Genomic DNA, 23,897 nt, shown 5'->3' with positions numbered 1-23,897 from the left:
AGTTGAGCATTTCAATGGCTCTTTGACTCTGGAACCTTAAAACCACACCCTGGAGCTGCCATGGGGGCCTTCTGGTTCTCTCTGCATGTCTTTAGTTGAATGTCTACAGCTTTCCATTTCTCTTTTCCCCTACGTGTGCTCTCCAGGGCCCTAGGAAGAACATACCTGAGCTTACAACCTTTGCAGACACTATTGTTGCTGCACGCTGTTCTCCCAGTGCCCCCCACCCCATGCTGCACTTCATCCCGTGGGACCCAGTATGATGTGTCATCGTGAATGCTGTGGGTTTGTGTATAATCCAAAGTGCTGTAGATTACCCTTAACTCATACACACAAACACACAGAGACATGCCCCACCCCCCTGCCCCCACCAAAAACGTGACTATCCCCGTGCTCCTGGAACAGATGAACAACCTGATCCCATACCATTGTAAGGATCTATTTTAAGGTGAGTTTCAGCAACAATCACTTTATCAGTCGAGGTCTCAGCAGGAAAAATAGGGCATGCTCAAACTAGAGTACTATGAGGGCGGTTAATAAACCTTTTCCAAAGGTGTGGACAGAGTTTGGAGAAACCACCAGGGACTGTTAGCAGTAGAGTGTTTCCACCCCTCGGCCCCAAAGGCAAAGGGGAGAGAATGTTATTGAACCTGGAAGGAGAGATGGTGTTGACACGACTCCTCCAGAAGAGCAGTGATCTTCAGGGAGAGTCACAGCCAGCCCGAAGTAACCCCGTAGGGAGGGGCCAGGGAGAAAACCGGCCAACTGCACTGTCCTCATTGCCTCTCCAATCTCTTCCCAGGGTTCGCCTTTACCAAACCCAACCCACAGCCGGAGGGCACCGGAGCCCAGCGGAGCTAGTCTGTATCCCTGGGGCAGAGAGCAAGGTGGAGGAAGGTGGAAAGTGGATTTAGAGGGGCAGACAGAGGATATCCAACACACTGTCACATGCCCTCTAAAAGCCTTAGTTTTACTTCTCACACTTAAGCTAGCTCAAATTTGTTTTTGTGTTTTATGTGAAGTAGGGATTTAATTTTATTTTTTCCCAGATGAATAACCACCTTGCTCAGCATCATCTGTTGGTGAGTCCTTCCTTTCTCCATGGATGTTCGCTCATAAATCAAGTTCTGTGTTTGCATGGGTCTGTCTCTCTTGTCTGTGCCTTGAGTTAAACTCTCTGTCCCTGACCCAGTGGCTCACAGGCTTCAGTACCATAGCTTTAGGTTAAGCCTTGTCTGTCATCTGATAGGGCAGGTCTTATTCTGTTTCAGGAGTTTCTAGGCTATTCTTGGCCCTTTATTCTTTCATATTAACTTTGAAACAATTTGACAAGTCCCATAAGACAGGCAAATAAAAACCCAGTCAGGATTTTGACTGAAGTTTTATTTAATATATAAATGTATTTGATATATCTTTATGATATAGGGCCTTCCTATCAATGAATATGGTATATCTGTTTATTTGTGTCCTTCAATTATTAGTAAAGTTTTATAATTTTCTGTACATAGGACTTACACATCTTTTGTTAAGTATATAGGTACCTACCTAAAGCTTTCTAACAGTTGTTGCTAACATATCAAAATGCAACTTATTTTCTCATGTTGGTCTCATATCCAGCCACCTTGCTATAAACTCTCTTATTTTTTCTAATAATTTGTTTATTGTTTCCTACGTAATCCATAGGAAACCATAGATTTGTTATAGTTTCCTTTGTAGATAGTCATATTATCTGTGAATAATTGTAATAATGTGTGAATAATTTCCTATGTAGATAGTTGTATTATCTGTGAATAATTATCTGAAATAATTTAAGCTATTTAAATAGCTTAAATCTTTAAGCTATTTATTTATTTGTTATGGCTATTGCCAGCTACAGCGTTTAGTTTCAGGATGAATAAAAGCATTGACGTGGGCATTCTTACCTTATCCTTGATTTTGAAGTGAAGGCTTCCAGTATTTCCCCATTAAGATTGATATTTGCTGTTTACTTTTTGTAGATACCTTTTTAACAGGTTAAGGAAGTTCCCTTCTTTTTCTAATTTGCTAAGAGTTTTTAATCACAGGGGTTTTGAATTTTATCAAGTGCATTTCCTGCATCTCCCTTCATTCTGCTAATGTTTAAAAATAATACTTATTGATTTTTCTAATGTTAAAATATCTGTGCATTTCTGCAATAAACTCACCTTGGTCAGGTAGATTATCATTTTTTATCATTGCTGAGTTTGGTTTTCTGATAGTCTACTTAGGAGTTTTGCTTCTATTTTCAAGGGTAATGTGGACCCATAATTTTAATTTTTTAGTTGAACACTTAATCCCATGAATTTTCAGCATTTCTCCTAATACGAACACCTCAGATTATACACATGTCTTCAGGGCCATGTTCATTAATGTTCAGTTGTCCTAAATAACATTTTCATTATTATTCCATTCTAAGTATTTTTAAATACCCATTATTATATTTTCTTTGGCCTGCAAGTTACATAAACGTATATTTGTTAATTTCCCAATGTGTGGCATTTTAAATCTTTCTTTGTATTCTGTAACTTAATTGCATTGGTATCAGTGTCTGTGCTGTCTTGGAAATCAGTTCTTTGGCATTTGGGGGAATTTGCTTAAGTCCTGATACTGGACCAGTCTTTGAAAATGTTCTGTGTCTCTGGAGAAGGATGGTGTTCTGTTGGTGGGTGTGGAGTTCTAAGTCCGCTAGAGCACGCTGCCTGAGAGTTGCTCACATCCTTTCTACCGCTAGTGACTTTTTGTCTGGGCGACCCTCTGCTCTTCAGGGCTAGCCCTGTCCCTTATGGCTGCTGGAATCAGGGGACTCCTTAGGGAGGAGTAGGCACTTGGGCTCGCCCTGGTGGGTGAGGAGGATCTGGCCTGATGGAGGTAGGGGGAGGGCCTGGGCAGAGGGAACAGCATAAATCCTGGGGAGGGAAGGCCAGGGAGTGGTGTAGCCTCTGGGAAGAGGGCTAGAGAGAAGGGGAAGATTTGGGCAAGGGCCTGGCAAAGGCCCCTCTTTGGAAGAGGGGCGATGAGAGAGAGGGTCTGCCAAGAGTAGGACTCCCAGTGGCGTAGAGCTGAGTGGGCCTGGGCCGTGGAGGGGGTCTGCTCTGGTCACTGAGATGGGCCCTACCTGACGGGTCCCGGGATGAAGTGGTGACATTGTGACTGTGTGGTAAGCGGGTCCTCAGCTTGACCTGGTGTCTTAGTCTATTTTGTGTAGCTATAAAGGAAGACCTGAGCTGTTAATAGATAATTTATAAAGGAAAGAGGTTTATTTGGCTAACGATTCTGATGGCTGGAAAGTTGAGGATTGGGCACCTGCACCTGGTGAGGGCCTCAGGCTGTTGCTACTCAGGGCAGCAGGCAAAGCGGAGCCAGAGCTGGCGGGTGCAGATCACATGGCCAGAGAGGGAGCAGAAGAGTGGGGGCTGGGGGGGTGGGGGTGGTGGCAGGCTCTTTTTTACGATTAGCTCTCTTGGGAACTAGGAGAATGAGAAGGTGCTCACCCCTGTGGGTGGGCATTAACCTACTCATGAGGGATCCACTCCATGACCAAACACCTCCTACTAGGCCCCACCTCCAACACTGCCACTCTGAGGATATGAGGTTGAGTAGGGATAAACAAACCATATTCAAATGATGGTACCTGGGGCCTGGGAAATCGGGGGTGGCAGAAGATGGGGGTGGTGGGCATCTAGGGTTCTAAGGAGAACGTGGTTGGAACAGTTGCCCAAAGGGACCAGGCTGGGTTGGAGGACCAGGTGGTCATGAGGTGGACTGAGGACCAGGCGCAATCAAGGTCATGGTGGCAGGGGGATGTCGTAGTGGGGTGGAGGCTTTGGTGTGGAGCCTGGCTGGGGCAGTGTTGACGGTTGCTGGGATGGAGGGGTCGGGGTGAGAGTCGGTATGAGAGGGTTGTCTACCTGGAGGTCAGTGTCAGAATGGTGCCGGGGAAGAGGCTGGGCCCGTGGACAGTGTGGAGAGGAATGTGGGGAGGATGAGCGTGATGGCTGCAGGCAGTGTGGACCCGGGCAGGGGAGATGTGGACTGTGCTGTGGGAGCTGTGTTGGCCTGGACGCATCCTTTCCCAGTGGGATGACCGTGGCCACAGGATTTCTTGCACAACCCAGGGTGTTCCTAAGAGTGAGGGGAGAACCGCCACCTCATAAGCGGGGGCAACAGGATGGAGAAAGCTGGGACACACAATGCTGGGAAGGGTTGTCAGGCACGTGAGGGCTCTCAACTAAGCAGGAGTGCACAAGAAATACCAACGCAGTAGAGAAGTGTTTTTTTGTTTGTTTGTTTGTTTGTTTTGGGGGGGCTTATTATTATTATTTTTCAATAACAGGGATTCTCAAGAGCTCAGTGAGGGGAGCTAGTAGTGAGGCCGGGTGAGGAGAGAGCTCGGAGAGCGTTTCTGTTCTGTCTAAACAGCCTTGCTGCCGTGGCTGAGAGAAGCCGTGTGCTTCCCCTTGAAAGCGTGGCGTGGTGAGCCCCAGTCATACACCCGACCGTCGGTGGTACCCAGGCAGGCACATAAAGCATCCTGGGGGAAGATTAGATGCACATGTAGGGGTAATCAAATGAAATGGAAGGCAATTTGTTTTTTTCCAAGTGAGGTGGGTATGGAGGAATTAGGTAGAAGCTGACAGAGATATGCCCAAAACTGCTAAATTTAGCCTGGATTCAGGAAAGAAAGGGGTTAGAGAGGAGTGTATCGAGTAATTAGACCCATCAGTGACAGCCCAAGCGATCATTTGACAAAGTTTGTGTGTAGTTGTCCCTGGGGAGAAATGTCGCAGAACAGAAGTCTTTGGAAGGAGTGGATCTGCCGAGGACGTGAAGTCTTTGGTGCCATCAGACACGCGCTGGGATGCCGGGGTCTGTTCCCTGCCGAGGGGGACTCTGAGGTGGAAACACATCGTTAAAGGCTGAGTGGGCACAGTCCCTGGAGATGGACCACGGTGATGGGGGAGCAAACACAGCCGGGAGCCTCGCTCCAGTTTGCATGGAGCACCCTTCCAGGAAGCCAGGTCATATGGTGGTCCAAGGACTGTGTGTAGCCCGGGCCACCCTGGCTGGTGTCTTTAGGGTTTGTGCCCTAGCTCAAAGCAATGCAGAAAACCTTTTTAACGTGTTGACTGCCTGCTGCAGAGACTCAAACCCACCCAGGGGGAAAGTGGCCACACAGCACTGGAGTTGAGTTTCACGACAGACGTTCCTATCACCGTGACCTGGTCTGTGGCCACCCATAGCTGGGCGAATTTGGTCATTGTCTGAGAGAACACATGTGGCAGCCACATCAGGTCCTCACTTTGTGATCCCTGATGGGATGAACAGCCACTGAGCAGGGCGTGAGAGAGCAGACTGTGGCATGTACGTGGCCACCTTGTTGTGAGTCACCTAAACCATTGCCAGACCCAGTTCCACCCACGGAGGGACAGACCATGAGCGTCATCCACGAGGGCATTGGAGGTACCAGCTGTCAGCTCTAGCAGGTGGTGAGCATGCATCAGATAGAATGTCACAGAACCTAATGAGCATGTCTCTCACTCGAAGTGAACTTGTCTTTACAGACCTGTGAGCATAAAAGATGATGTAAGACATGGATTCATTTTACAAAGTCAGAAGTGTTGGACTTGAAAAATGTTTCAGCCTAGAATTGGACAGATATTGCAGCCTCATTTTATAAGAGTTTATAAAAATAAATGGATAAGAAATAAGGTAGTTCGGGGAACTGGAAAATCCAGTGGATTACCAGACACGGGTGATATCGCACACCTGGGAGGTGGTGGTTGGGGCAGGCTGTGTGTGGCACTGTCCCCCGAGCACGGCTCCTTGGCTGGTCCTGTAGGATGCTGGTATCCACCTTGACCTTTTTGGCTCTGTCTTGGTGGGATTATTTTCCTCACAGGGACCACTGATAAAGAAGTACCCTATGTTTTTAGAAATGAAATCAAAGGGCAAATGGGATTTGTTACCTAACTATTAAATAACTTTGCAACCAACTTTATTAGTTTTGCGCCATTTTCCCCACACAAAGTGAGGTACTCCCTTCTTCCATTCTTTAAGAAATAATATGAAAAAACTACCTGACCAGCAGTCCATTGTGTGCTAGGCCAAGCATTTCACACGCCTCGTGCCTCATTCATCCTCCCAGCAACCCTGGGTGGGGCTGTGCTATTAATCCCATTGCGTGACAAGGGAAATATGAAGGCTAAGAGAAATTAAGGAACCTCCCCAGAGTCTCTTTTTGATTAAACAGAGGAGCTGGGATTCAGATCTGGGTAGCCTGGCTCCAAGGCCCAAGATCTCCACTGCTGAGTTGAGTCCCACTGGAGTGTCCTCTATGGTCTGTGCAAGGTGATGGCTGGGGTCCCTTCATTGCCACCTCCCTGCCTCCCTTCCATCCTCTGCCCCTCTCCCTGGCCCCATCCTTGAAAGGCCAGTAGAGATGTTCTCTCCAATGCTGGGACTGCAGCCTCTAAGAATGCCTCCTTTATCTTGCTGTGTGGTATGGTACTCGCTCTTACCAGCCTCTCCCCTGGAGGCAGGCCCTGGCCTTATGTTGGTTCTGCTACATCCCCCGTCTACAACAGCGCCTGGCTCAAGCAACTGCTCAAATACTTGCTGAAGGAAGGAATGAGGGAATGGACAGATGGCTTTGGAGAGCTGCAGTGGCTCAAGAAGACAAGGGCATGGATTCAAGAAGGAAAAGGGAGGAATGGTCAGAGTTGTCCAGCAGTCAGGGTGGGCGTCGCTATCCATAAACAGACTATAGAGGCGCCGGTGCCTGTGGGTAGGTCTTCATCAGGTCCCTGTTTATAAGATGCTGTTATATGCATTGTCTTAGTGAATGGTGGAGGAAGGAGAAAGGGCAGAGTGAGAAGGGGATTTTCTGTTTTCTCCCACTTCCCTTTCAAACAGTAACATCTCCACTGAAAATTAATGCTTCTGAAGTTTTACTGTGAATATGAAAGTTATGTTGAAATCATTTATTGGCAAATATTCTGCAAACCACAAACGTTAGCATGACAGGGATGGAGAGAAAAGCTGATGTAGTGTCTCCCGTGGGAGAGCAGCGATGGAGGCCAGCAGGGGTGCAGACGAAGTCCCAATAGCCATTTTTAAAGGGCTATGTGAAAATAACTGTACGAAGCCCTATTTTTAGTTCACAAACCCAGATGTGCTTTGCAGCTGGGAAAGGGTGTCCCTCCAGTTGTATTTTGGTGAAGTCATCATAGCTGCCTCATCGGTAGCTTCTTCATTTTTAATTGCTGGCGTGGGGTTGAGTCACAGAAGCAGAATGACAGTGTGTGTTTCTCTGTGTCTGTTTTTAATTGGTGTTGTTGACTTTGGCCATTGATGCAATTGGATTAAAGTTTTCTGTATCTGAGTGAACTGTGAGCCGCCTGTCTCCGTAGGGCAAGCATAGGAGCCTGGTCACCGTGCCGCCTGGTCAGCAGGCTTTTGAAGCCATCCTTGGGCATCAGGATGAAAGGAAGCCGAGATCTAGTTTGGCTAAACTTCTTACCACCCATTACTGTCAGTCAGGGGCTGCGGAGTGATGGTGAGGTTAGAGGGCTCAGGCCACCTCTGAGAGCACTGCCACCTCCATCCTGTGTCCTTTTTCCCTTTAAGGGAAACCACATCACAGGGGGGCAGAGGAGCAAAGGGTCGTCACTGATCACAGCTGAGGAGCGTCCTGGTGCTCTGGTTTCTGCCCCTTGCACCTCTGGGCTGGCTGTGCTTTCTACCTCTTGGGGCTCTAGTTGCTGCTGGCACCTTGGAGCCCTGGTCCCAGCATCCTGAATGACACAGGAGAGGTGTCAATTTTAGGAAAGGTGAGGTTGATGTGAAGAACAGATTTTTAAAATTGGGGTCAAATACACATAACATAAAATTTACCATTTTAGCCATCTTTACGTGCAGAGCTCAGTGGCATTAAGCACATTCACATTGTTGTGCAACCATCACCACCATCCGTCTCCAGAAAATTGTTTCATCTTCCCAAACTGAAGCTCTGTACCCATTAAACACCAACTCCCCAGCCCCCGCCCCCAGCCCCTGGCACCCACTGTTCTACTTTCTGTCTCTGTGAATTTGACTGCTCTAGGGACTTCATATAAGTGGAATCATACAGCATTTGTCCTTTGTGACAGGCTCACTTAGCATAATGTCCTGAAGTTTCATCCCTGTTGTAGCATGTGTCAGAATCGCCTTCCTTTTTGAGGCTTAATGCTATTCCATTGTGTGTATCTGCCACGTTTCCTTTATCCACTCAACCATCAGTGGACACTGGGGTGGCTTCCACCCCTTGGCTGTTGCAAAGAATGCTGCCATGAACATGGGTGTGCAAATATCTTTTGAGACCCCGCTTTCAATTCTTTTGGGTGTAGGAGATATTAATATTTATTTTTAAAGCTAAAATTTTGAAGATTAATTTCTCCAAAATACCTTTTAATTTCCCTTAGGATAACTGTTCTAAAGTGAGGAGATTTTAGGTATTAAAATCTGAATTTCCAACATTTCTTTCATAAGGACAAAAATCTTTCTTTCTAAACTTTGCAGCTTCCTCCAACATAACCTTCCTTTGTCAAGTAGCCCCTAGCTGCTGCAGCCCAGCACTGACCCTTCTTTAAGCTGGGGAGCCTGGGAGAGGGCTGGCAGGAGCCAGACGCCCCCACCCCCAGCTGAATTCCTTGGGGTGCTCAGTGTAGCTTTGTTCTCTGATCCGGATCCGTGGTGTAACCGGCCTGCCCAGGTGTGCTGTATGTAGCCACTGGTGCCGAAGGTCACAGACACACTTGACTCTTTACAAACAGAGCAGCTCTTTGCTAAGAGCAAATCTGGGGTTGTACCAGAGTGTCTCCCCCATGGCAGATTTTCCGGATGAGACTTTCTGAGGATAAGGCAGCCTCTTACTTCTTGTATACCAGAAAGAAAAAGTAAACAGTGGGCCTCTTTTAATTATGGCAATTAAAAATTTCTTTTTAAAAAATTTCGAAACAATCACAAACTTACAGAAGAGTTGAAAGCATAGTACAAAACTTTGACCCATTGGAGAGAGCGTTACACGCCTGGCCCCATCAGCCCTAGTACTCCAGGGTATCTTTCACCTGAACGAGGACAATCTCTGCGGAACAGTGCTGTACAACCGTGGAAACCTGGGCATTACCCCTGGCCCCTTGCTGTCCTTTGATCCTCACTTCCAGTCGCTTTGCCAGTTGCTCAACAATAATCTTCACAGGGAAAGAACCCTGAGTGACCTGGCATAACCCCTGGGTTGCACTGAGTCAGCAGGTCTCTTTAGCAGAGTTGGGGACTAGGGCAAGGCAAGTGACGGCTAGTTGGGGTACAAAATATAAGGAGATGCCAAAAGCCTCAGTAATCCAGATAAACATTTTAATGCAGTATTTTTTAATTAAAATTCACAAAATCCATAAAATCCATGATGAACAAAATATCGAAAATCTAAATAAAGTCATGTGCAGCGTGACTGATTTTTCCTTTGCCTCTGGCTCCAATGTGGCTTCGCACTGCACTGCTGTGTGCCCTGCCCCCTGTTCCTCAGGGTTTTCTTAACTTTTGCAAAGTGGTTGCTTTTGCATATTTGGCCAGCTGTTTTACAGAGTGCCCCTCTGTTTGCGTCTGTCTGCTGTTTTCTCCTGATGAGGTTCAGGTTATGCCCATTTGATGGGAGGATGGTGGAGGCGGCGCTGTGTTCTTCTTGCTGTGTCTGGCTATGTGGCCCATGTTTTAATTTATCCCATTACTGGTGACACTTATGTTGAGCTCTCAGTTAAGGTGTCTTCTACCAGGATTTACATTGTAAAGTTTCTCTTTTTGTCCTTATAATTAGTAAGTATTTTGTGGAAAGGTACTTTGAAACTATGTAAAAACAGATGTTCCTGTAAATTTTTGAATTTATTATTAATTTTCTTATATCTAGGGACTCATGGCTTCTTATTCACTGGATTATAGCGCGTAAGAGTGATTATTTTTATGTTCACCTTGTCCCTGAGTTGGCCAGTGGCAACCTTCAGTCTGACTGTTAAGTCCTTTTGGTATGTCTCTAGAGCTCTTTGAACAGTAGTTTCTTGCTTTCTATTAATACATTATATTACAGGTTCTTCTTACACTTTTGCTTCCCTAACCCTGGCATCAGCCATTTCTCCAAGGAGCTCTGGTTCCTTTTAGTGAGAAAATGGTTTTGTGAAGCCAAGATCTGGGCTCCAGGTGGGCTCCTTGCTGTCGGGGTATTGCTGCTCCCAGGCCTGTTCTGTGGGAAGAGAGGGGACTGCGTGCCTGTATCTAACACACACTCGCACACATACTCGGATGTGTATTTATTTCTCTGTCTATATCGAAAACTGTGAATGTGCATAGATATCTAATTCCAAACCAACACCACAGATTTCATTGTAGATTTCCCTCTGCTATGTATCACCTCCTTCTCCAGCAGTGAGAAACCTGGCTCCCCTTGCCCCTCGTGTATGAACATACATGATCAGTCTCCCATGGGTAACCAGTATGCCACGTCCTCTGTCCACACGTTCCCCGAGTGGGCACCTCCACACCCAGCTTGGACTCTGAAGCCCAGAGTGGGCTGCTGCTCACCTGCTGGGCTCCAGCGGTGCCTTGTTCTGGGCCACCCCAGGTCTCGCCTCAGCCCTCCCCGACATGCCGTGCTGTGCCCCGTATGATGGCTCTAGGATGAAACTTTTCTGGAAGAAGAGTTTTACACTTTACTTTTAAATCAGAAGTGAATGCTAAAGAGGTGTTGGGTTTAGGAATCTGGCAAAATGACTAATTCCAGACAGCCATAAAGAAACCTTTAACCGGTAAATGATTTAAAATGGAAATCAAAGTGAATACTGTAAAGTTTTTTAGGTAGTTCTTCATGGACATTAAAAATATAGTCTGAGGCCACATATATAAATTAAACATTCTCATCCGAAGCCATTTGGTTTGGCAACTAAAAGGAAGAGAAAAATGAAGTCTTGCTAAGTAAAAATTAATGATTTTTCAGGAATTTGTAGGAAGTTGAGCAGCTTAATTGCCCTATTTGGGTGGATACGTGTTGAAGAAAGTAATTTTAGGGGACTGGGAAATTGTGCAATAATCTTAACTTGGGTCAGGATTGTAATTATTGCAATAACAGAATGTTGTTATGTGTATATGTGACTGAAATGGGAAGCGGTTTTTAAAAAATGCTTTAAAAAAATAACAACAAAATGTCCATTCTGTCTCTCCCTCTGCATTTCCTTAATTATAAATACCAGGTAACCCAGTGCTGGCTAAATATAGTTTCAGTGGTCATCTATATTTATAACTTTTTTAGGAGGAAGTCACCAGAGCAATGCAGAATTAATTTGGTGTGTAGGTTTTTATAGGCGCTAATTAGTTGTGTTTTTCTTAAGCAGACCAACTGGGATCGATAGCATTATATAACTGAACCCAGACAACCATGACTTTCAGACATAGACTCTTCCCAGAAGCCGAGGCCCTCAGAAAATGCCGGCCAGAGGACAGGCGAGCGGCTCCGGAAGCCGGCAGGCTGCAGCTGCAGAGCGGACGGGGCTTGGAACATCTGTTTCCAGCCAAGGGCAGGCTTTGGGAGTGATAAAGTGAATAGTTTTTTGCAAAGTCAGAAGTACCATCTGCAGCCCATTCATTTCTGAGACCTTGAATTGTGACATTCTGTGGCCGCTTATCAGCTGTTCCCTGAGGCAGGGTGTAGCTGGGCTGGCCTGGGGGTGGAGTGGTGTGTTTTGTTTTGTTTTGTTTTTTTTTTTTTTGGTGTGTGTGGACTGACCAAAGTATGCATGCACTTAGTCAACCCCCTCCCCCCCAAAAAAAACCCAGCTTGCTGGCTGGAGGGCTTACAGATTTGCACCTGTGTCTGCAGTCACGCCCACTGGAGAGCTGAGTGGGTGTGTGGACTTTTGGAACCATCTGATGTCATTTGGGGTAGATTGGCATGCTCTTCAGTGACTTTGCTGCCAAACATGCTAAATTAGATGGGACTCTCCTCCACTCTTTAGGATCTTTAAAAAACGCTGTCTTCTCTTCCTTCAAGAAGGCAGGGTGAGGCCAAGCTGGCAGCACCCGCTGGCATCTGTCAGACCTCACACCTGCCTTCTCCAAGGAGGGAAGGCATTTGAAGCTGGCTAGACTTGCATTTAAGGAAAAAGCATGCCCCTGCCTTGTTTGGCTTTGCAAACTGTTTACGTGCCTCCCACCTGTGGGCCCCCAGTGCCTTCCCCTACACAGCTGGGGTGAATGAAGAACGCAGGGCCCCTTGAATGGAGTGCAGAGCAGGGCATGGCCTGCCTCACATCTTCAGACCAGAGAGTTCAGGGGCAGGTAGGGGGCTTTGCCCAGACCTCACAGTGGGCAGGTGTCTGCCTGACTCCACAGTCTGCACTTCTGGCCTCAGGACTGTCCTGGGAGGGCGACTGAGGGAGAGCCCACAGGCAAGACAGCAGAGCCTTGGCTGGAGCGCTAGGGTCTCGTTTGCCCCCCTCTGGACTGAGGACTGCACTGGACAACTGCATACAGGTGGAATGGAGAGAGCTGTGTGTCTTCCAGTGTCTTGTGGAGCCAAAAGTCTGTTCATTTCACCAAACTTTGTCTGAGCTCCTTCTGTGTACCAGATGCTGTCAGGCCCTGAGGTTGATTGACAGAGGACATAGTTCCTGCCCTTGAGAGTTTACAGTGGAGAGAGGGAAGGGGAGGGCGCGATAGCCACGTGTGGGCAGCCTGGGCCTCGGAGGTCCGGGAGGGCTTCCTAGAGGCAGTGACAGCTGAGGTGATGGTTAAAAACAGAGTCGGAGTTAGTCTTGTTGGTGTGAGGGGACTGGCTTGAGCAGACACGGGTGATAGCGAGTGAGGGCAGGGTCCCTCCCTGGACAACAGAAGACAATGTGGGCAGGGGCCAGGCCTATGGCTGGAGAAGATGACCTGGCCTAGTTATGGAGACGTTCATATGCCCCATAAGCGCTCATGCTTTATCCTCTAAGACCAGGAGGAGCCAGGGAGGGACTGTCAGCATTGTAGAAGAGACTAAGAGGCCAGAGAGGGTCTGAGCAGAGGGGTGGGGGTGCCTGCACCAGGGCAGGGTGACAGGTGGAGCGGGTTTGGGAACTGTTTAGGAGTCACGTTGGGAGGATTTGGTGGTGCCTTTCACCAAGACAAGGAACTCCTCGGGAGGAGAAACAGATTTGGGGGGGCATGGCGAGGGGTGCACAGTGATGCAGGTGCTGCTATAGTTATGGTGGAAGTTGTCTGCTGATCCACATGCTCTGCCTGGACCCAGGGGACAAAGATGGCGAGGATATGGCCCAGCCCCAGGATGACTCAGCCATTACGGGGCAGCTCCGTAGAAGAGACGATGTGAAGTTGAGCCTGGAAGGCCAGCAGGGGTTGGCCAGAGGAAGGCCTTCTTGAAAGGGTCGTCCTCTCGGTATGTGACACAGTCTCTGGATACAGCTCAGCTTCTCCTGGGGCTCCCTCCCCAGAATGCACATGCCCAGCGGCAGTTCAGACCTCTGGAACCAGGACCTCCATCTGGCATCAAGCCCGGGCCCCCGGTGGGTTTGCTGGAGCTGCTCAGGTGATTCTGGTGTGCACCAAGGTGGTGAGCCGCAGATTCGGGGGTTCTGAGTCCGGGCAGCCCAAACCCAGCAGTGGTCCCAGGAGGCCTACTTGGATGTGAGAGCTGTGGGAAGACCAGGGACTTGCCCAGTATGCTTCAGAGCCATTTATTTATGCACCTTGCATAAACGCACACACAAATACATATACAGGCACATGCATATCTGTGTACACACACATCTGAATACATGCAGTTGGCCCTCAGTATCCGTGAGTTCTGCATCCGTGGATTTAACTAACCTTGGATCAAAAATGTATATGTATTTTTAAAAAGGATGTTGCATGTACTTATTTTCCTATCATTATTCCCTAAACAGTATATCAACTATTTACATATCATTTACATTGTATTAGGTATTATAAGTAATATAAAGATGATTGAAAGTATATGGAAGGATGTGCATCAGTTATTTGCAAATAAACTATGACTTTTTTTTAATTAAAAAATTTTAAAACATTTTTATAGATTAAGGGAGTACAAGTGCAATTTTGTTACCTGGACATAGTGGGGAGTTATGAAGTCTGGGCTTATAGTGTAACCATCACCCAAATAGTGTACATTATACCGTTAAGTAATTTTTCATCCCTCACCACCCCCCCCACCCTTCCAAGTCTCCAATGTCTATTATGCCACTCTTTGTCTGAGTGTGCACATCATTTAGCTCTCACTTGTAGATGAGAACATGTGGTATTTAACTTGCTGTTTCTGAGTTATTTCACTTAAGGTAATGGCCTCCAGTTCTATCTGTGTTGCTGCAAAAGACATTTCATTCTTTTCCATGGCTGAGTAGTATTCCATGGTATATATATACCACATTGTTTTATCCTATCATCAGTTAATGGACACTAAGGTTCATTCCCTATCTTTGTTGTTGTGAGTAGTGCTGCCATAAACATAAGAATGCAGGTGTTTTTTTGATGTAATGATAATGGTTTATTTTCCTTTGGGTATATGCCCAGTAGTGAGATTGCTGGATCGGATGGTAGTTCTGTTATTAGTTCTTTGAGAAATCTCCATACTGTTTTCCATAGAGGTTGTACTAGTTTACATACCCACGAATAGCGTGTAATAGTTTCCTTTTCTTTGCATCCTTGCCAACATATGTTATTTTTTGACTTTTCAATAGCCATTCTGACTCCTGTAAATGGTATCTCATTGTGGTTTTAATTTGCATTTCTTTGATGACTAGTGATGTTGAGCATTTTTTCATATGCTTGTTGGCCATTTGTGTGTCTTCTTTTGAAAAATGTTCATGTCCTCTGCCCACTTTTTAATGGGGTCCTTTGGGGTTTTTTTGTTGTTGAGTTTTTTGAGTTCCTTGTAGATCCTGGATATTAGTCGTTTGTCAGATGCATAGTTTGTGAATGTTTTCTCTCATTCTGTAGGTTGTCTGTTTACTCTGTTGATTATTATATTTCTTTTGCTGTGCAAAAGCTTTTTAGTTTAAGTCCCATTTGTCTATTTAGGTTGCGTTTGCTTTTGAGGTTTTAGTTATGAATTCTTTGCATAGGCCAATGTCCAGAAGAGGTTTTTCTAGGTTTTCTTCTAGAATTTTTATAGTTTGAAGTATTACATTTAAGTCTTTAATTCATCTTGAGTTAATTTTTGAATATGGTGAAAGATAGAGTTCCAATTTCATTTATCTGTATATGGGTATCCAGTTTTCCCAGCATTATTTATTGAATAGGGTGTCCTTTCCCCACTGTCTGTTGTCAGCCTTGCCAAAGATCAGTTGGCTGTAGGTATGTGGCTTTATTTCTGGGTTCTCCATTCTGTTCCATTGGTCTATGTGTCTATTTTTATACCAGTACCATGCTGTTACTATAGCCTTGTAGTATTAATATAATTTGAAGTCAAGTAATGTGATGCCTCCAGTTTTTATCTTTTTGCTTAAATTGCTTTGGTATTTGGGCTTTTTTTTTTATTCCATATGAATGTTGGGGTTGTTTTTTCTTATTCTGTGAAAAATGATGTTGCTATTTTGATAGAAATTGCATTGACTCTGTAGCTTGCTTTGGGCTGTATGATCATTTTAATGATGTTGATTCTTCCAATCTATGAGCATAGAATGCTTTTCCATTTGTTTATGTCATCTATAATTTCTTTCATCAGTGTTTCATAGTTCTCCTTATAAAAATCTTTCACCTCCTTGGTTAAATGTATTCCTAGGAATTTTTTTGTAGCTATTATAAGTGGAATTGATTTCTTGATTTGGTTTTCAGCTTGATCATTATTGGTATATAGAAAAGCTACTGATTTTTGTATATTGATTTCATATGCTGAAGCTTTACTGAATTCATTTATCAAATCTAGAAGTCTTTGGCACAATGAATAATGTGTCTGAGTACCGATCAGCAGATTCTATACCATTTTATATAAGGGACTGGAGCATCCATGGATTTTGGAGGGGGTCCTGGAACCAATCCCCCATGGATACCGAGGTACAAATATGTGCATATATATATATATAAACACACATCCATATACATACACGGGCACACATATATACAGACAGATGTATATGTACATGTGACATATGTATTTCCCATGATTTCTGTATTGGAATGAAGGAAAGGGAACACGTGGTGAGGTAATTCCTCTATGTGGGAGAACCTACTGCTGAGGACAGGACCACGTGCTTGGAATCCCCCATAGCAACTAGTGGTCTTGACTGTGCCAAGACACAGAAGGTGTAAGATGGTTAAGAATCCTGGCTGTGCAGGCCAGGCACGGTGGCTCACGTCTGTAATCCCAAAAACTTGGGAGGCTGAGGCCAGAGGACTGCTTGAGGCCAGGAGTTTGAGACAAGCCTGGGCAACATAGCGAAACCCCGTCTCTACTAAAAATAAAAAATAAAAAAATTAGGCATGGCGGTGCACACTGGTTGCCCTAACTTCTTGGGAGGCTGAGGCAGGAGGATCACCTGAGCCCAGCCCAGGAGTTTGAGGCTGCAGTGAGCTATGATCATGCTACTGCACTCCAGCCTGGGCAACGGAGTGAGACTCTGTCTCAAAAATAAATAAATAAAAGAATCCTGGCTGTGCTATTGACTACATATGTGGTCTTGAACAATTTCACTGCTCTGTGCCTTGGTTTCCCCATTTGCCAGATGAGGATAATCATCATGTCTACCCCCAGGGTTGTTGTGGGAATTAAACTCATGAATTCATCTGAACTCTGAGCTTGCTGCCTGGAACGGGGTGTGTGCTCAGCAAGCATCAGCTGCTCTTGTTATGAGCCAGAGGCATTCAGTAAAAGTTGGGGAACTCTGGCTGGAGGACAGGAGAAGGAGGGGGAATTGCTATTCCCTACGAACTCTGTATCCTTTTGTAGCTTCCATATTTTGTATTGTGTGCCTATATTACCTAGATGTTTTTAAATGTCTAATAAAGCATCCTGTTAAAGAGAATTACACTACATTCAACTTTCCTCACTGTGAGTTCTGTGATCTCATTTCTTCCAACGTTCTCATTGGGAATAATTAGCAAGCTTTTTAATGATGTGTTAATGATGTTACCAGTTTTATCAACTAATGTGTATAATTACATATCAATGTTAAGTAAAGAAATGTGAGCATTCCGTATTCAGCAAATTATTTATTTTCTTGAATGGTGCATTGAGAGACTGGCTCTAATTAATGCATTGTGAAAATACCATGGGCATGAAAGAGAACGTGAACATATTGAAATTGTATGTTGTGACTTAAAAACCCAATGCTTTCCAGACCAGTGGTCAGATTCATTGATGCAGAGCAGATGGACAGCTGGGGGACTGAGCAGGCCTGGGGGACAGCCTGGGATGGTGGATGCAGAGTCTCTGTTCTCGAGGAGGAAGTTGCCAGGACCCTCCAATAGCAGCATTCCGTAGAAGCCATTGCTCTGCGTTGATAAAGGCAGACTGCTAGACACTGGCTTGAGAAGGGGCACACAGAGCCCCTGAGTCACAATCCCAAGAGCAGAGCCAATGCCTGGTGTAGACACTGTCCCAGGCTGCGGCCGAGTGACAGCAGCCCAGGATGGCCAGGCTGCTGAACCGGGAGGAACACCTACTTTAATATCAATGCAAATGTCAAATAAAATCTGAATGTCAGAATGTTTTTCCTTAGATTGCCTTGAATTTAAAAAGTCTTTATGCCACCCCCTCCCCACTTTCTTGTCTGTTCTTCTGAGTCCAGCCCCTGTCAATTTGACCCTGAAGGTGCACCAAAGTGTAGCGATAATCTTACACCCTATTTTGTGTATCTGTAAGTCATTTGGTGTCAAATGTTGTCACGTGCTCGTCTGTGGGCAGAATGGGAGACTGTTGGTTCAGGAATTGGGAGCCCCACAGTGTGACATTGGGCTTAACCTCCCTGGGCCTCAGTCTCCCCATCTGTAAAATGGGGCCATCTCTGTGGCCCTCCCCCATTTCCCACACCTCAATCTGTGAGTGAGGGCCAGAGGGCAGTCAGGATGAACTGCATGTTGAACCAGGCCAGTAGCCACATTCCCATTAGTGACCCTGTCCAAGCCTGGGGCCCTCAGGATCTGGTATCTTGTCCTCCTTCCCCAAGAAGGCCCCCCAAGAGCTGAAGGAGCAGCCTCCTGAGTTGGAGAAGGACGTATCTTGGTGAATGGCAGGAGGCAGGAAATAGCTGCGTCATAAATGCCCCATTATTCCAGCCCGTGCTCCAGGTGCTGTCAGCTGCCCCTGCCTCCTGCTCTGCCACCCCTGATTCTCTCCGGCGTTTTGCCACCATGAAAACCTCACATTCCTGACCTGATGCCTGATGAGGCGGTGGGGGGAAAAGGGAGGGAGGGCAGAGGGCAGGACAGCGTGGGTCACATAGAAGGGTGTGGCCTCCTGGGGCATCTGGCAAGGAGGGTTCAAGAGAAAGGATAGCTCAGTGACTAAATGAGATGCTGAAGGTCTAGGATTGCAGCCATACCTATTGTTATAAAACAGTCCCTCAGTGTACGGACTGCTAGTTCCTGACCTTCAAGAAGTCATGCTTGACACCAGGACTTGGTAGACTCGCAGAATACCCCCAACAGTGAATGCTCTAAATCATAGGTTGGCAAGACTTTTCTGTAAAGTTCACATGTGAAGTATTTTAGATTTGTGGGCTATGGAGTCTCTGTTGCAACTACTCAGCTCTGCTATTGTAGTATTACAAAATATTGTAATAATATTGTAGTATTAGTAACACAAAAGCAGCCATCGACAGTAGGTAAATGAATGGGTGTGGCTCTGTTCCAATAAAACTATATCAAAAAATAGGTGAGTATATACACAAAAGAATTAAAAGCAGGGACACAAACAGATATTTGAACACCCACGTTCACAGCAGCACTATTCATAATAGCCAAAAGGTAGAAGCAACCTAAGTGTCTATCAGTGGATGAATGGAGAAACACAATGTGGTATATGCATATAATGGAATATTAGCCTTAAAAAGCAAGGAAGGAGATTCTAGCACATGCTACAACATGGATGAACCTTGAGGACATTATGCTAAGAGAAATAAGCCAGTCTCAAAAGGACAAATGTTATGTCATTTCACTGGAGTGGTCAGGTTCCAGCTTCTTCTGCAGCTGGCTTTGCAAGGGCAGACAGGTGGCCTTGGCTGGTGTCCCCTTCTCCCATGCGGTGGGAGTAGCCCTCCCTAGACCCTCAATCCCCATGCTGAGCAGGACATAAGTGTCCAAACAGATGTGGTGCTGGCCACTGGTGCCCCCAGAGGCTGTTTGCCTGGTCAGTGCCATGGGAACTGTCTGTTCCTTTCCTGGATTGCTTGAGGAGAATAGCTACTGTCAGCCCAGACCCTGTTGACCATTGCTAAGGAGGATCATGGCAGCCCAGGGGGCTGGACGGCCTTGGGACTGGCCTTCAAAGGAAGGGGTGGCTACCTCTAGCCTGGATCAGCTGCCCAAAGACCAGGTGCTGTCCTGAATGGCATCCAAAGCTACCTTGACATAGGCTTGCTAAGAGTCAGCAGCTCTGCCATGAATCCATTCCTTCGCCACCAAGTCTCATTCTACTCTTAGTTTCTTCATGTTCCTGAATGGGAATTGACTTGAATGCCCAGAGTTAAAAGACCAAAAGTTGTGTAACATCTCCCAGGGATGGTGGCAGCTTATAAGCAAACATGTTGATTAAACACTGCTGTAAGTTAAGACTCCATGATTGCCTCTGTGGTTAAATAACCACTGTAGCGTGAGTTGGGAGGAACCTTTTGACACATGTAGCAATTAACTTTGTTGAAGAAATGAGCAAGGTGACTTATCTGTAGGAAAAAAATAAAAGTGCTTGCATGCAAAATAGGGCAGGAATAATGAGGTTTGTGATGGCAGAAAAAGTGTCTTGAGGTAGAAAATGAACTGAGAATCAGAATGGTAGAAAACCATTTGTCAAGACTTTGCTACCTGCTGGCCACTCTGCTAGGTCCTTCACACATACATATCTCATTCAAATCTTGGAGCAACCCCTTCAAGGTGGTAGTTATTACTCTCATGAGGAAACTTAAGAGGTAAGCCCAGGTCACCCAGTAGGAAGGGGTCAAGTTAGGTGCAAACCTCTATTTGGCCAAAATCCAAAGCATCCCAGACCCAGAGAGGGAATGGAGATGGCTTGGAGAGGATCCAGAGAGAATTCCAGCTCTCCCACCATTTGTTGAGCACCCACTAGGTTCTAGGCACTAAACCAGGCACTTATGTAGATAATACCTATTTTAATCTTCATGACTATCTTAGTATTTGATGTTCTGTGGTTGTAAGTGCCAGAAACACACTGGAAGCAAGCTTATGTGAAAAAGGAGGGTCTTTATTTCAGAGATAAAGGGGTGTTTCCTAAGCCCAGGAACAGGAGGCAACAAGATGGCCAGGATTGCTGGAAATGAGAAGTGGGAGGTAGTAAAGAGGCCGGAGGGCTCTCTTTTGTACACTTGCCTTAACTTCTTGTGCAAAGATGTGGAAATGGCCACTCACACCATCCAAGTTCCTCCACGTCTCTGCTTAGGCCAGTCAACTCTTTTGAAATCAGGTCATAGCAGACAAAATGGCCGTGACTGAGGTGGGGGCATGCAAGGGGTTGTTGTCAGTGGGGTAGACATTAGTCCTACTGAACTCCAAGGGGCTTTATCCTCATTTTACACATAAGGAATGAGATTCACAGGGGTTGAATATCCTCGCCCAAGGTCACATAGCAAATGGCTGGGAGGAGGGAGGGCAGGGTTTGGACCAGGTTTGTCTGACTAAAAACCTATGTTCATAACCACCACATAGAACTACTCTAGAGGACAATTAGTCTTAAATTCATCTTTTAACCAGAAGCTGGAAAAGAAACTAGGGTGATTTACCCAAGAAAGTCAACTTGAGAGTCTCTATAATAGTTAGTCCATCTTTATTTAAGGTTTCTTTTGAGGTTGGTGATTAACTGGCAATTTTCTATGATGAGTGAGATTTAGAATGAGACTCAGGCCTCAGAGAACAATGTCTCGGTGCTCAAGAGCTGTCAAACAGGAGGGCACGTCGGTGCTGCGGGGAGAGCCACAGGGCTGCTCTTGGTTCCATGCAGCCCTCAAGCCGAAATCTGTCCTGACAAGCTGCCCCTGGCAGAAAACTGGGACACCCGGGGGTTTGGATGTTCTCATCTGACCCTTTCACAATCCCCACGCAGATGGATCTACGTGTTTTCTTTGGCTTCCTTGTTGCACTTGAGAGCGAGTGTTCGTTTCTTCGATATTTCAGTTTACCCATGGGGTGGAGAGGATGGAGTTTGTTTATAAATGAATATTTTGGTGTAGACCTGACTTGACACTAACTTAGCTACTTCAGGGATACTTGACCCTAAATGAACATTAATTTCTGCCTAAAACACTTGGCCAAGATAGTGCACACTTTCAATGATATTAATCTACTACGAGATTTGGTGGAGTGTGTGCTTCATGGGAAACGTTACTTAGTGGTGTTTATCTAAAAAGGAGTCTCTAAATCTACCCTCATGTTCATAAACACTGAACAAATGCCAAGATGTGAGGGGGGAGCATGAGGGAGCCAGTGTTTCCTCTGGGAAAATAAGCCTCTCAGATACGGGGAAGAGTCTTGTGGGATGGAAGATTTTCGAAGCTGTTTGTACCACTGTGTTAATTGATAGTATTCTGCTTCCTGTTTTGCAGATTGGAACCTTGGAAGATTACTACCATTTTTATCATAGCAGAACCTTTAAAAGATCGACCTTGAGTAGCAGAGGCCCTCACAACTTCCTCAGAATGGACCCTCAGGTACAGATGGGCAGGATACTTTCCTAAGGGCTGGAGTGTTTGGGTCAATGGCCCTAAAAATGGCTGAGTGTGAATTTTAATATGATTCTAGATGACATTAGTTTTCTACATCCATTTTGAATAAAACAAGACAGATGTGTAGATACATATCAGACCATCTAAATGCTCCAAATATTTAGGTGCCTTGTCAGACTTGAGAATTTAAATTCTTGATCTTAGTTTGAAACAATAATCACATGACTGTAGATCTATGGATATTTTTAAAATCAACAAAATACACAATAATTGCAGGAGATACATGTGTGAATCTTGCCCATAAAGCAAAAACACTAGGCAATTCAAATGAGTATTTTAATAATTAAATCACAGATCGGGCAGATGGATGTTTTGGTGGTTGTCATAACACATATCTTAATGGTTATCATAAATTTGAAAACTGGGGCAGTAAATATAGCTTTTTTTCCTTAAAAATTCATGTGATCTTTGAGATTAAAAGAAATGTGATTTGGAAAGAGGTTAACATTTTAAGTTTTAATATAATTCCTATTTATTGGGTGGTTAATTATACTTTCTGCTTGGAGTTGAAATTAATATTTGACAAATATCAGTGAATAGATACTTGGTAAGGTTAAAAATGTAAGATGGCCAGGTGAGCCTTTGATGAGTTCACTCATTCAACAGGTATTTTTGGAATACCTGCCATGTGGCTGACTTTGTCCACAGCAGGGCCAGTGGAGCTGGCAAGGAGGCTGATGGAACATGAAGCAAGAGATAGAAAAATGTATGACATATCACAAGACAGTGAGTGCTGTGAGGGAAAGTCAAGTTCATGTGAGAAGCAGTAGTAGCTCCAACAAGGAAACGTGGCCACTGGTAGATCATAGTTTTAGAACATGGAAATCATCTTCTCTTAAAAACCAACATGCTAAATGCCAGTTTGGGCTCCCCAGCTAGTGCATGCTATTTAGACTGTTCCCAGAAAACATTAGTTTCCATGGAAAAATGGGTTCTGGGTGTTGCCCCAAGCCACCCCACTAACAATCATGACTCCTTTTGTATTGACTGAGCTGGGGGAGGTGGGGAGAGATGGGTTATCCCAGGCGCTGTACCTGAATCACCCTTCTCTGGGGCATCACTCTGTGGCAGTTCTGATTTGAAGCACATGAGGAAGTGGTCCCCATAGAGCTCATTCATGTCTTGAATATATTTGTGGATTTATTTTATAGGCGGATGGATGGACAGATGGGTGAGTGGATAGATAGATAGATGGATAGGTAGAGACAGATGTAGAACCTTATGATAATCCTCTTATTCCTTCAGAGCAAGGAAAGGAATTTATGTTTATTAAAGGATTACTATGTGCTTGGGCACTTTAACATACATCATCTCATCTCATCATATGGGGATGTGATTACATCTTCTTGTGCTCACACCATAGAACGTGAAGGAGTGTTTTTCAAAGAGGGCCGGTGTATTTAATTCCTCTAGGAAGAAAGCCAGATTGTGCTTGCTCATTCCCACAAGGTGGGGAAATCGGGGGTGTGCGAGCAGAACCACGTGTGGATCAGTAGAACACAGCAGCAGGGTGCTCCGTGCAGAGCACGCAGACAGATCTGCAGGAGGCGTGGGTTCTGTGAGGTGAAGAGTGGCCTGTCATCTGTCATCTGGGAGGAAATTCTAAGCTTGGAAGGAAGTCACTGCAGCCACCCTCTATGGTTGGTTTCACTTTAAGCAAGCAATTGATCTGTCTGGAGAAGACAATATGCTTGTTCTTCATCTGAAGTCTTTGGAGTTGTTAAGCTCCTACCATGCACATAGTTACAGTGAGGGGCAAGCTGTTTGCAGGTGGGAAGCCCCCCCCCATAGGCGGGCTCTGAGAAGAGACTGGGACAGGGGATTTCTTGGATCCCTTTTCCGTGCAGGTTTCCAAGAATTAATTAAGCAGTTTCTCAATTGTTAGCACTAAGGCAGAGT

General features: G+C 45.5%; 1 protein-coding gene across 3 annotated transcripts in view; it reads left to right on the top strand.

Moving 5' to 3' along the window:
- Nucleotides 1-23,897, top strand: part of PCSK6 (proprotein convertase subtilisin/kexin type 6) — a 159,993-nt gene that overhangs the window by 24,460 nt on the left and 111,636 nt on the right. For all 3 annotated transcript variants that reach the window (XM_045560661.1, XM_045560660.1, XM_045560662.1), the window contains exon 2: nucleotides 21,819-21,923. In XM_045560661.1, the coding sequence (XP_045416617.1) occupies nucleotides 21,819-21,923 (105 nt within the window). The remainder of the gene's footprint in view (nucleotides 1-21,818; nucleotides 21,924-23,897) is intronic.

This window comes from Lemur catta, chromosome 9, assembly GCF_020740605.2.
Source record: "Lemur catta isolate mLemCat1 chromosome 9, mLemCat1.pri, whole genome shotgun sequence".
Classification (NCBI taxonomy): domain Eukaryota; kingdom Metazoa; phylum Chordata; class Mammalia; order Primates; family Lemuridae; genus Lemur; species Lemur catta.
Note: the sequence above shows the minus strand (reverse complement) of the source record. Positions and strands in the feature narration are given on the sequence as shown.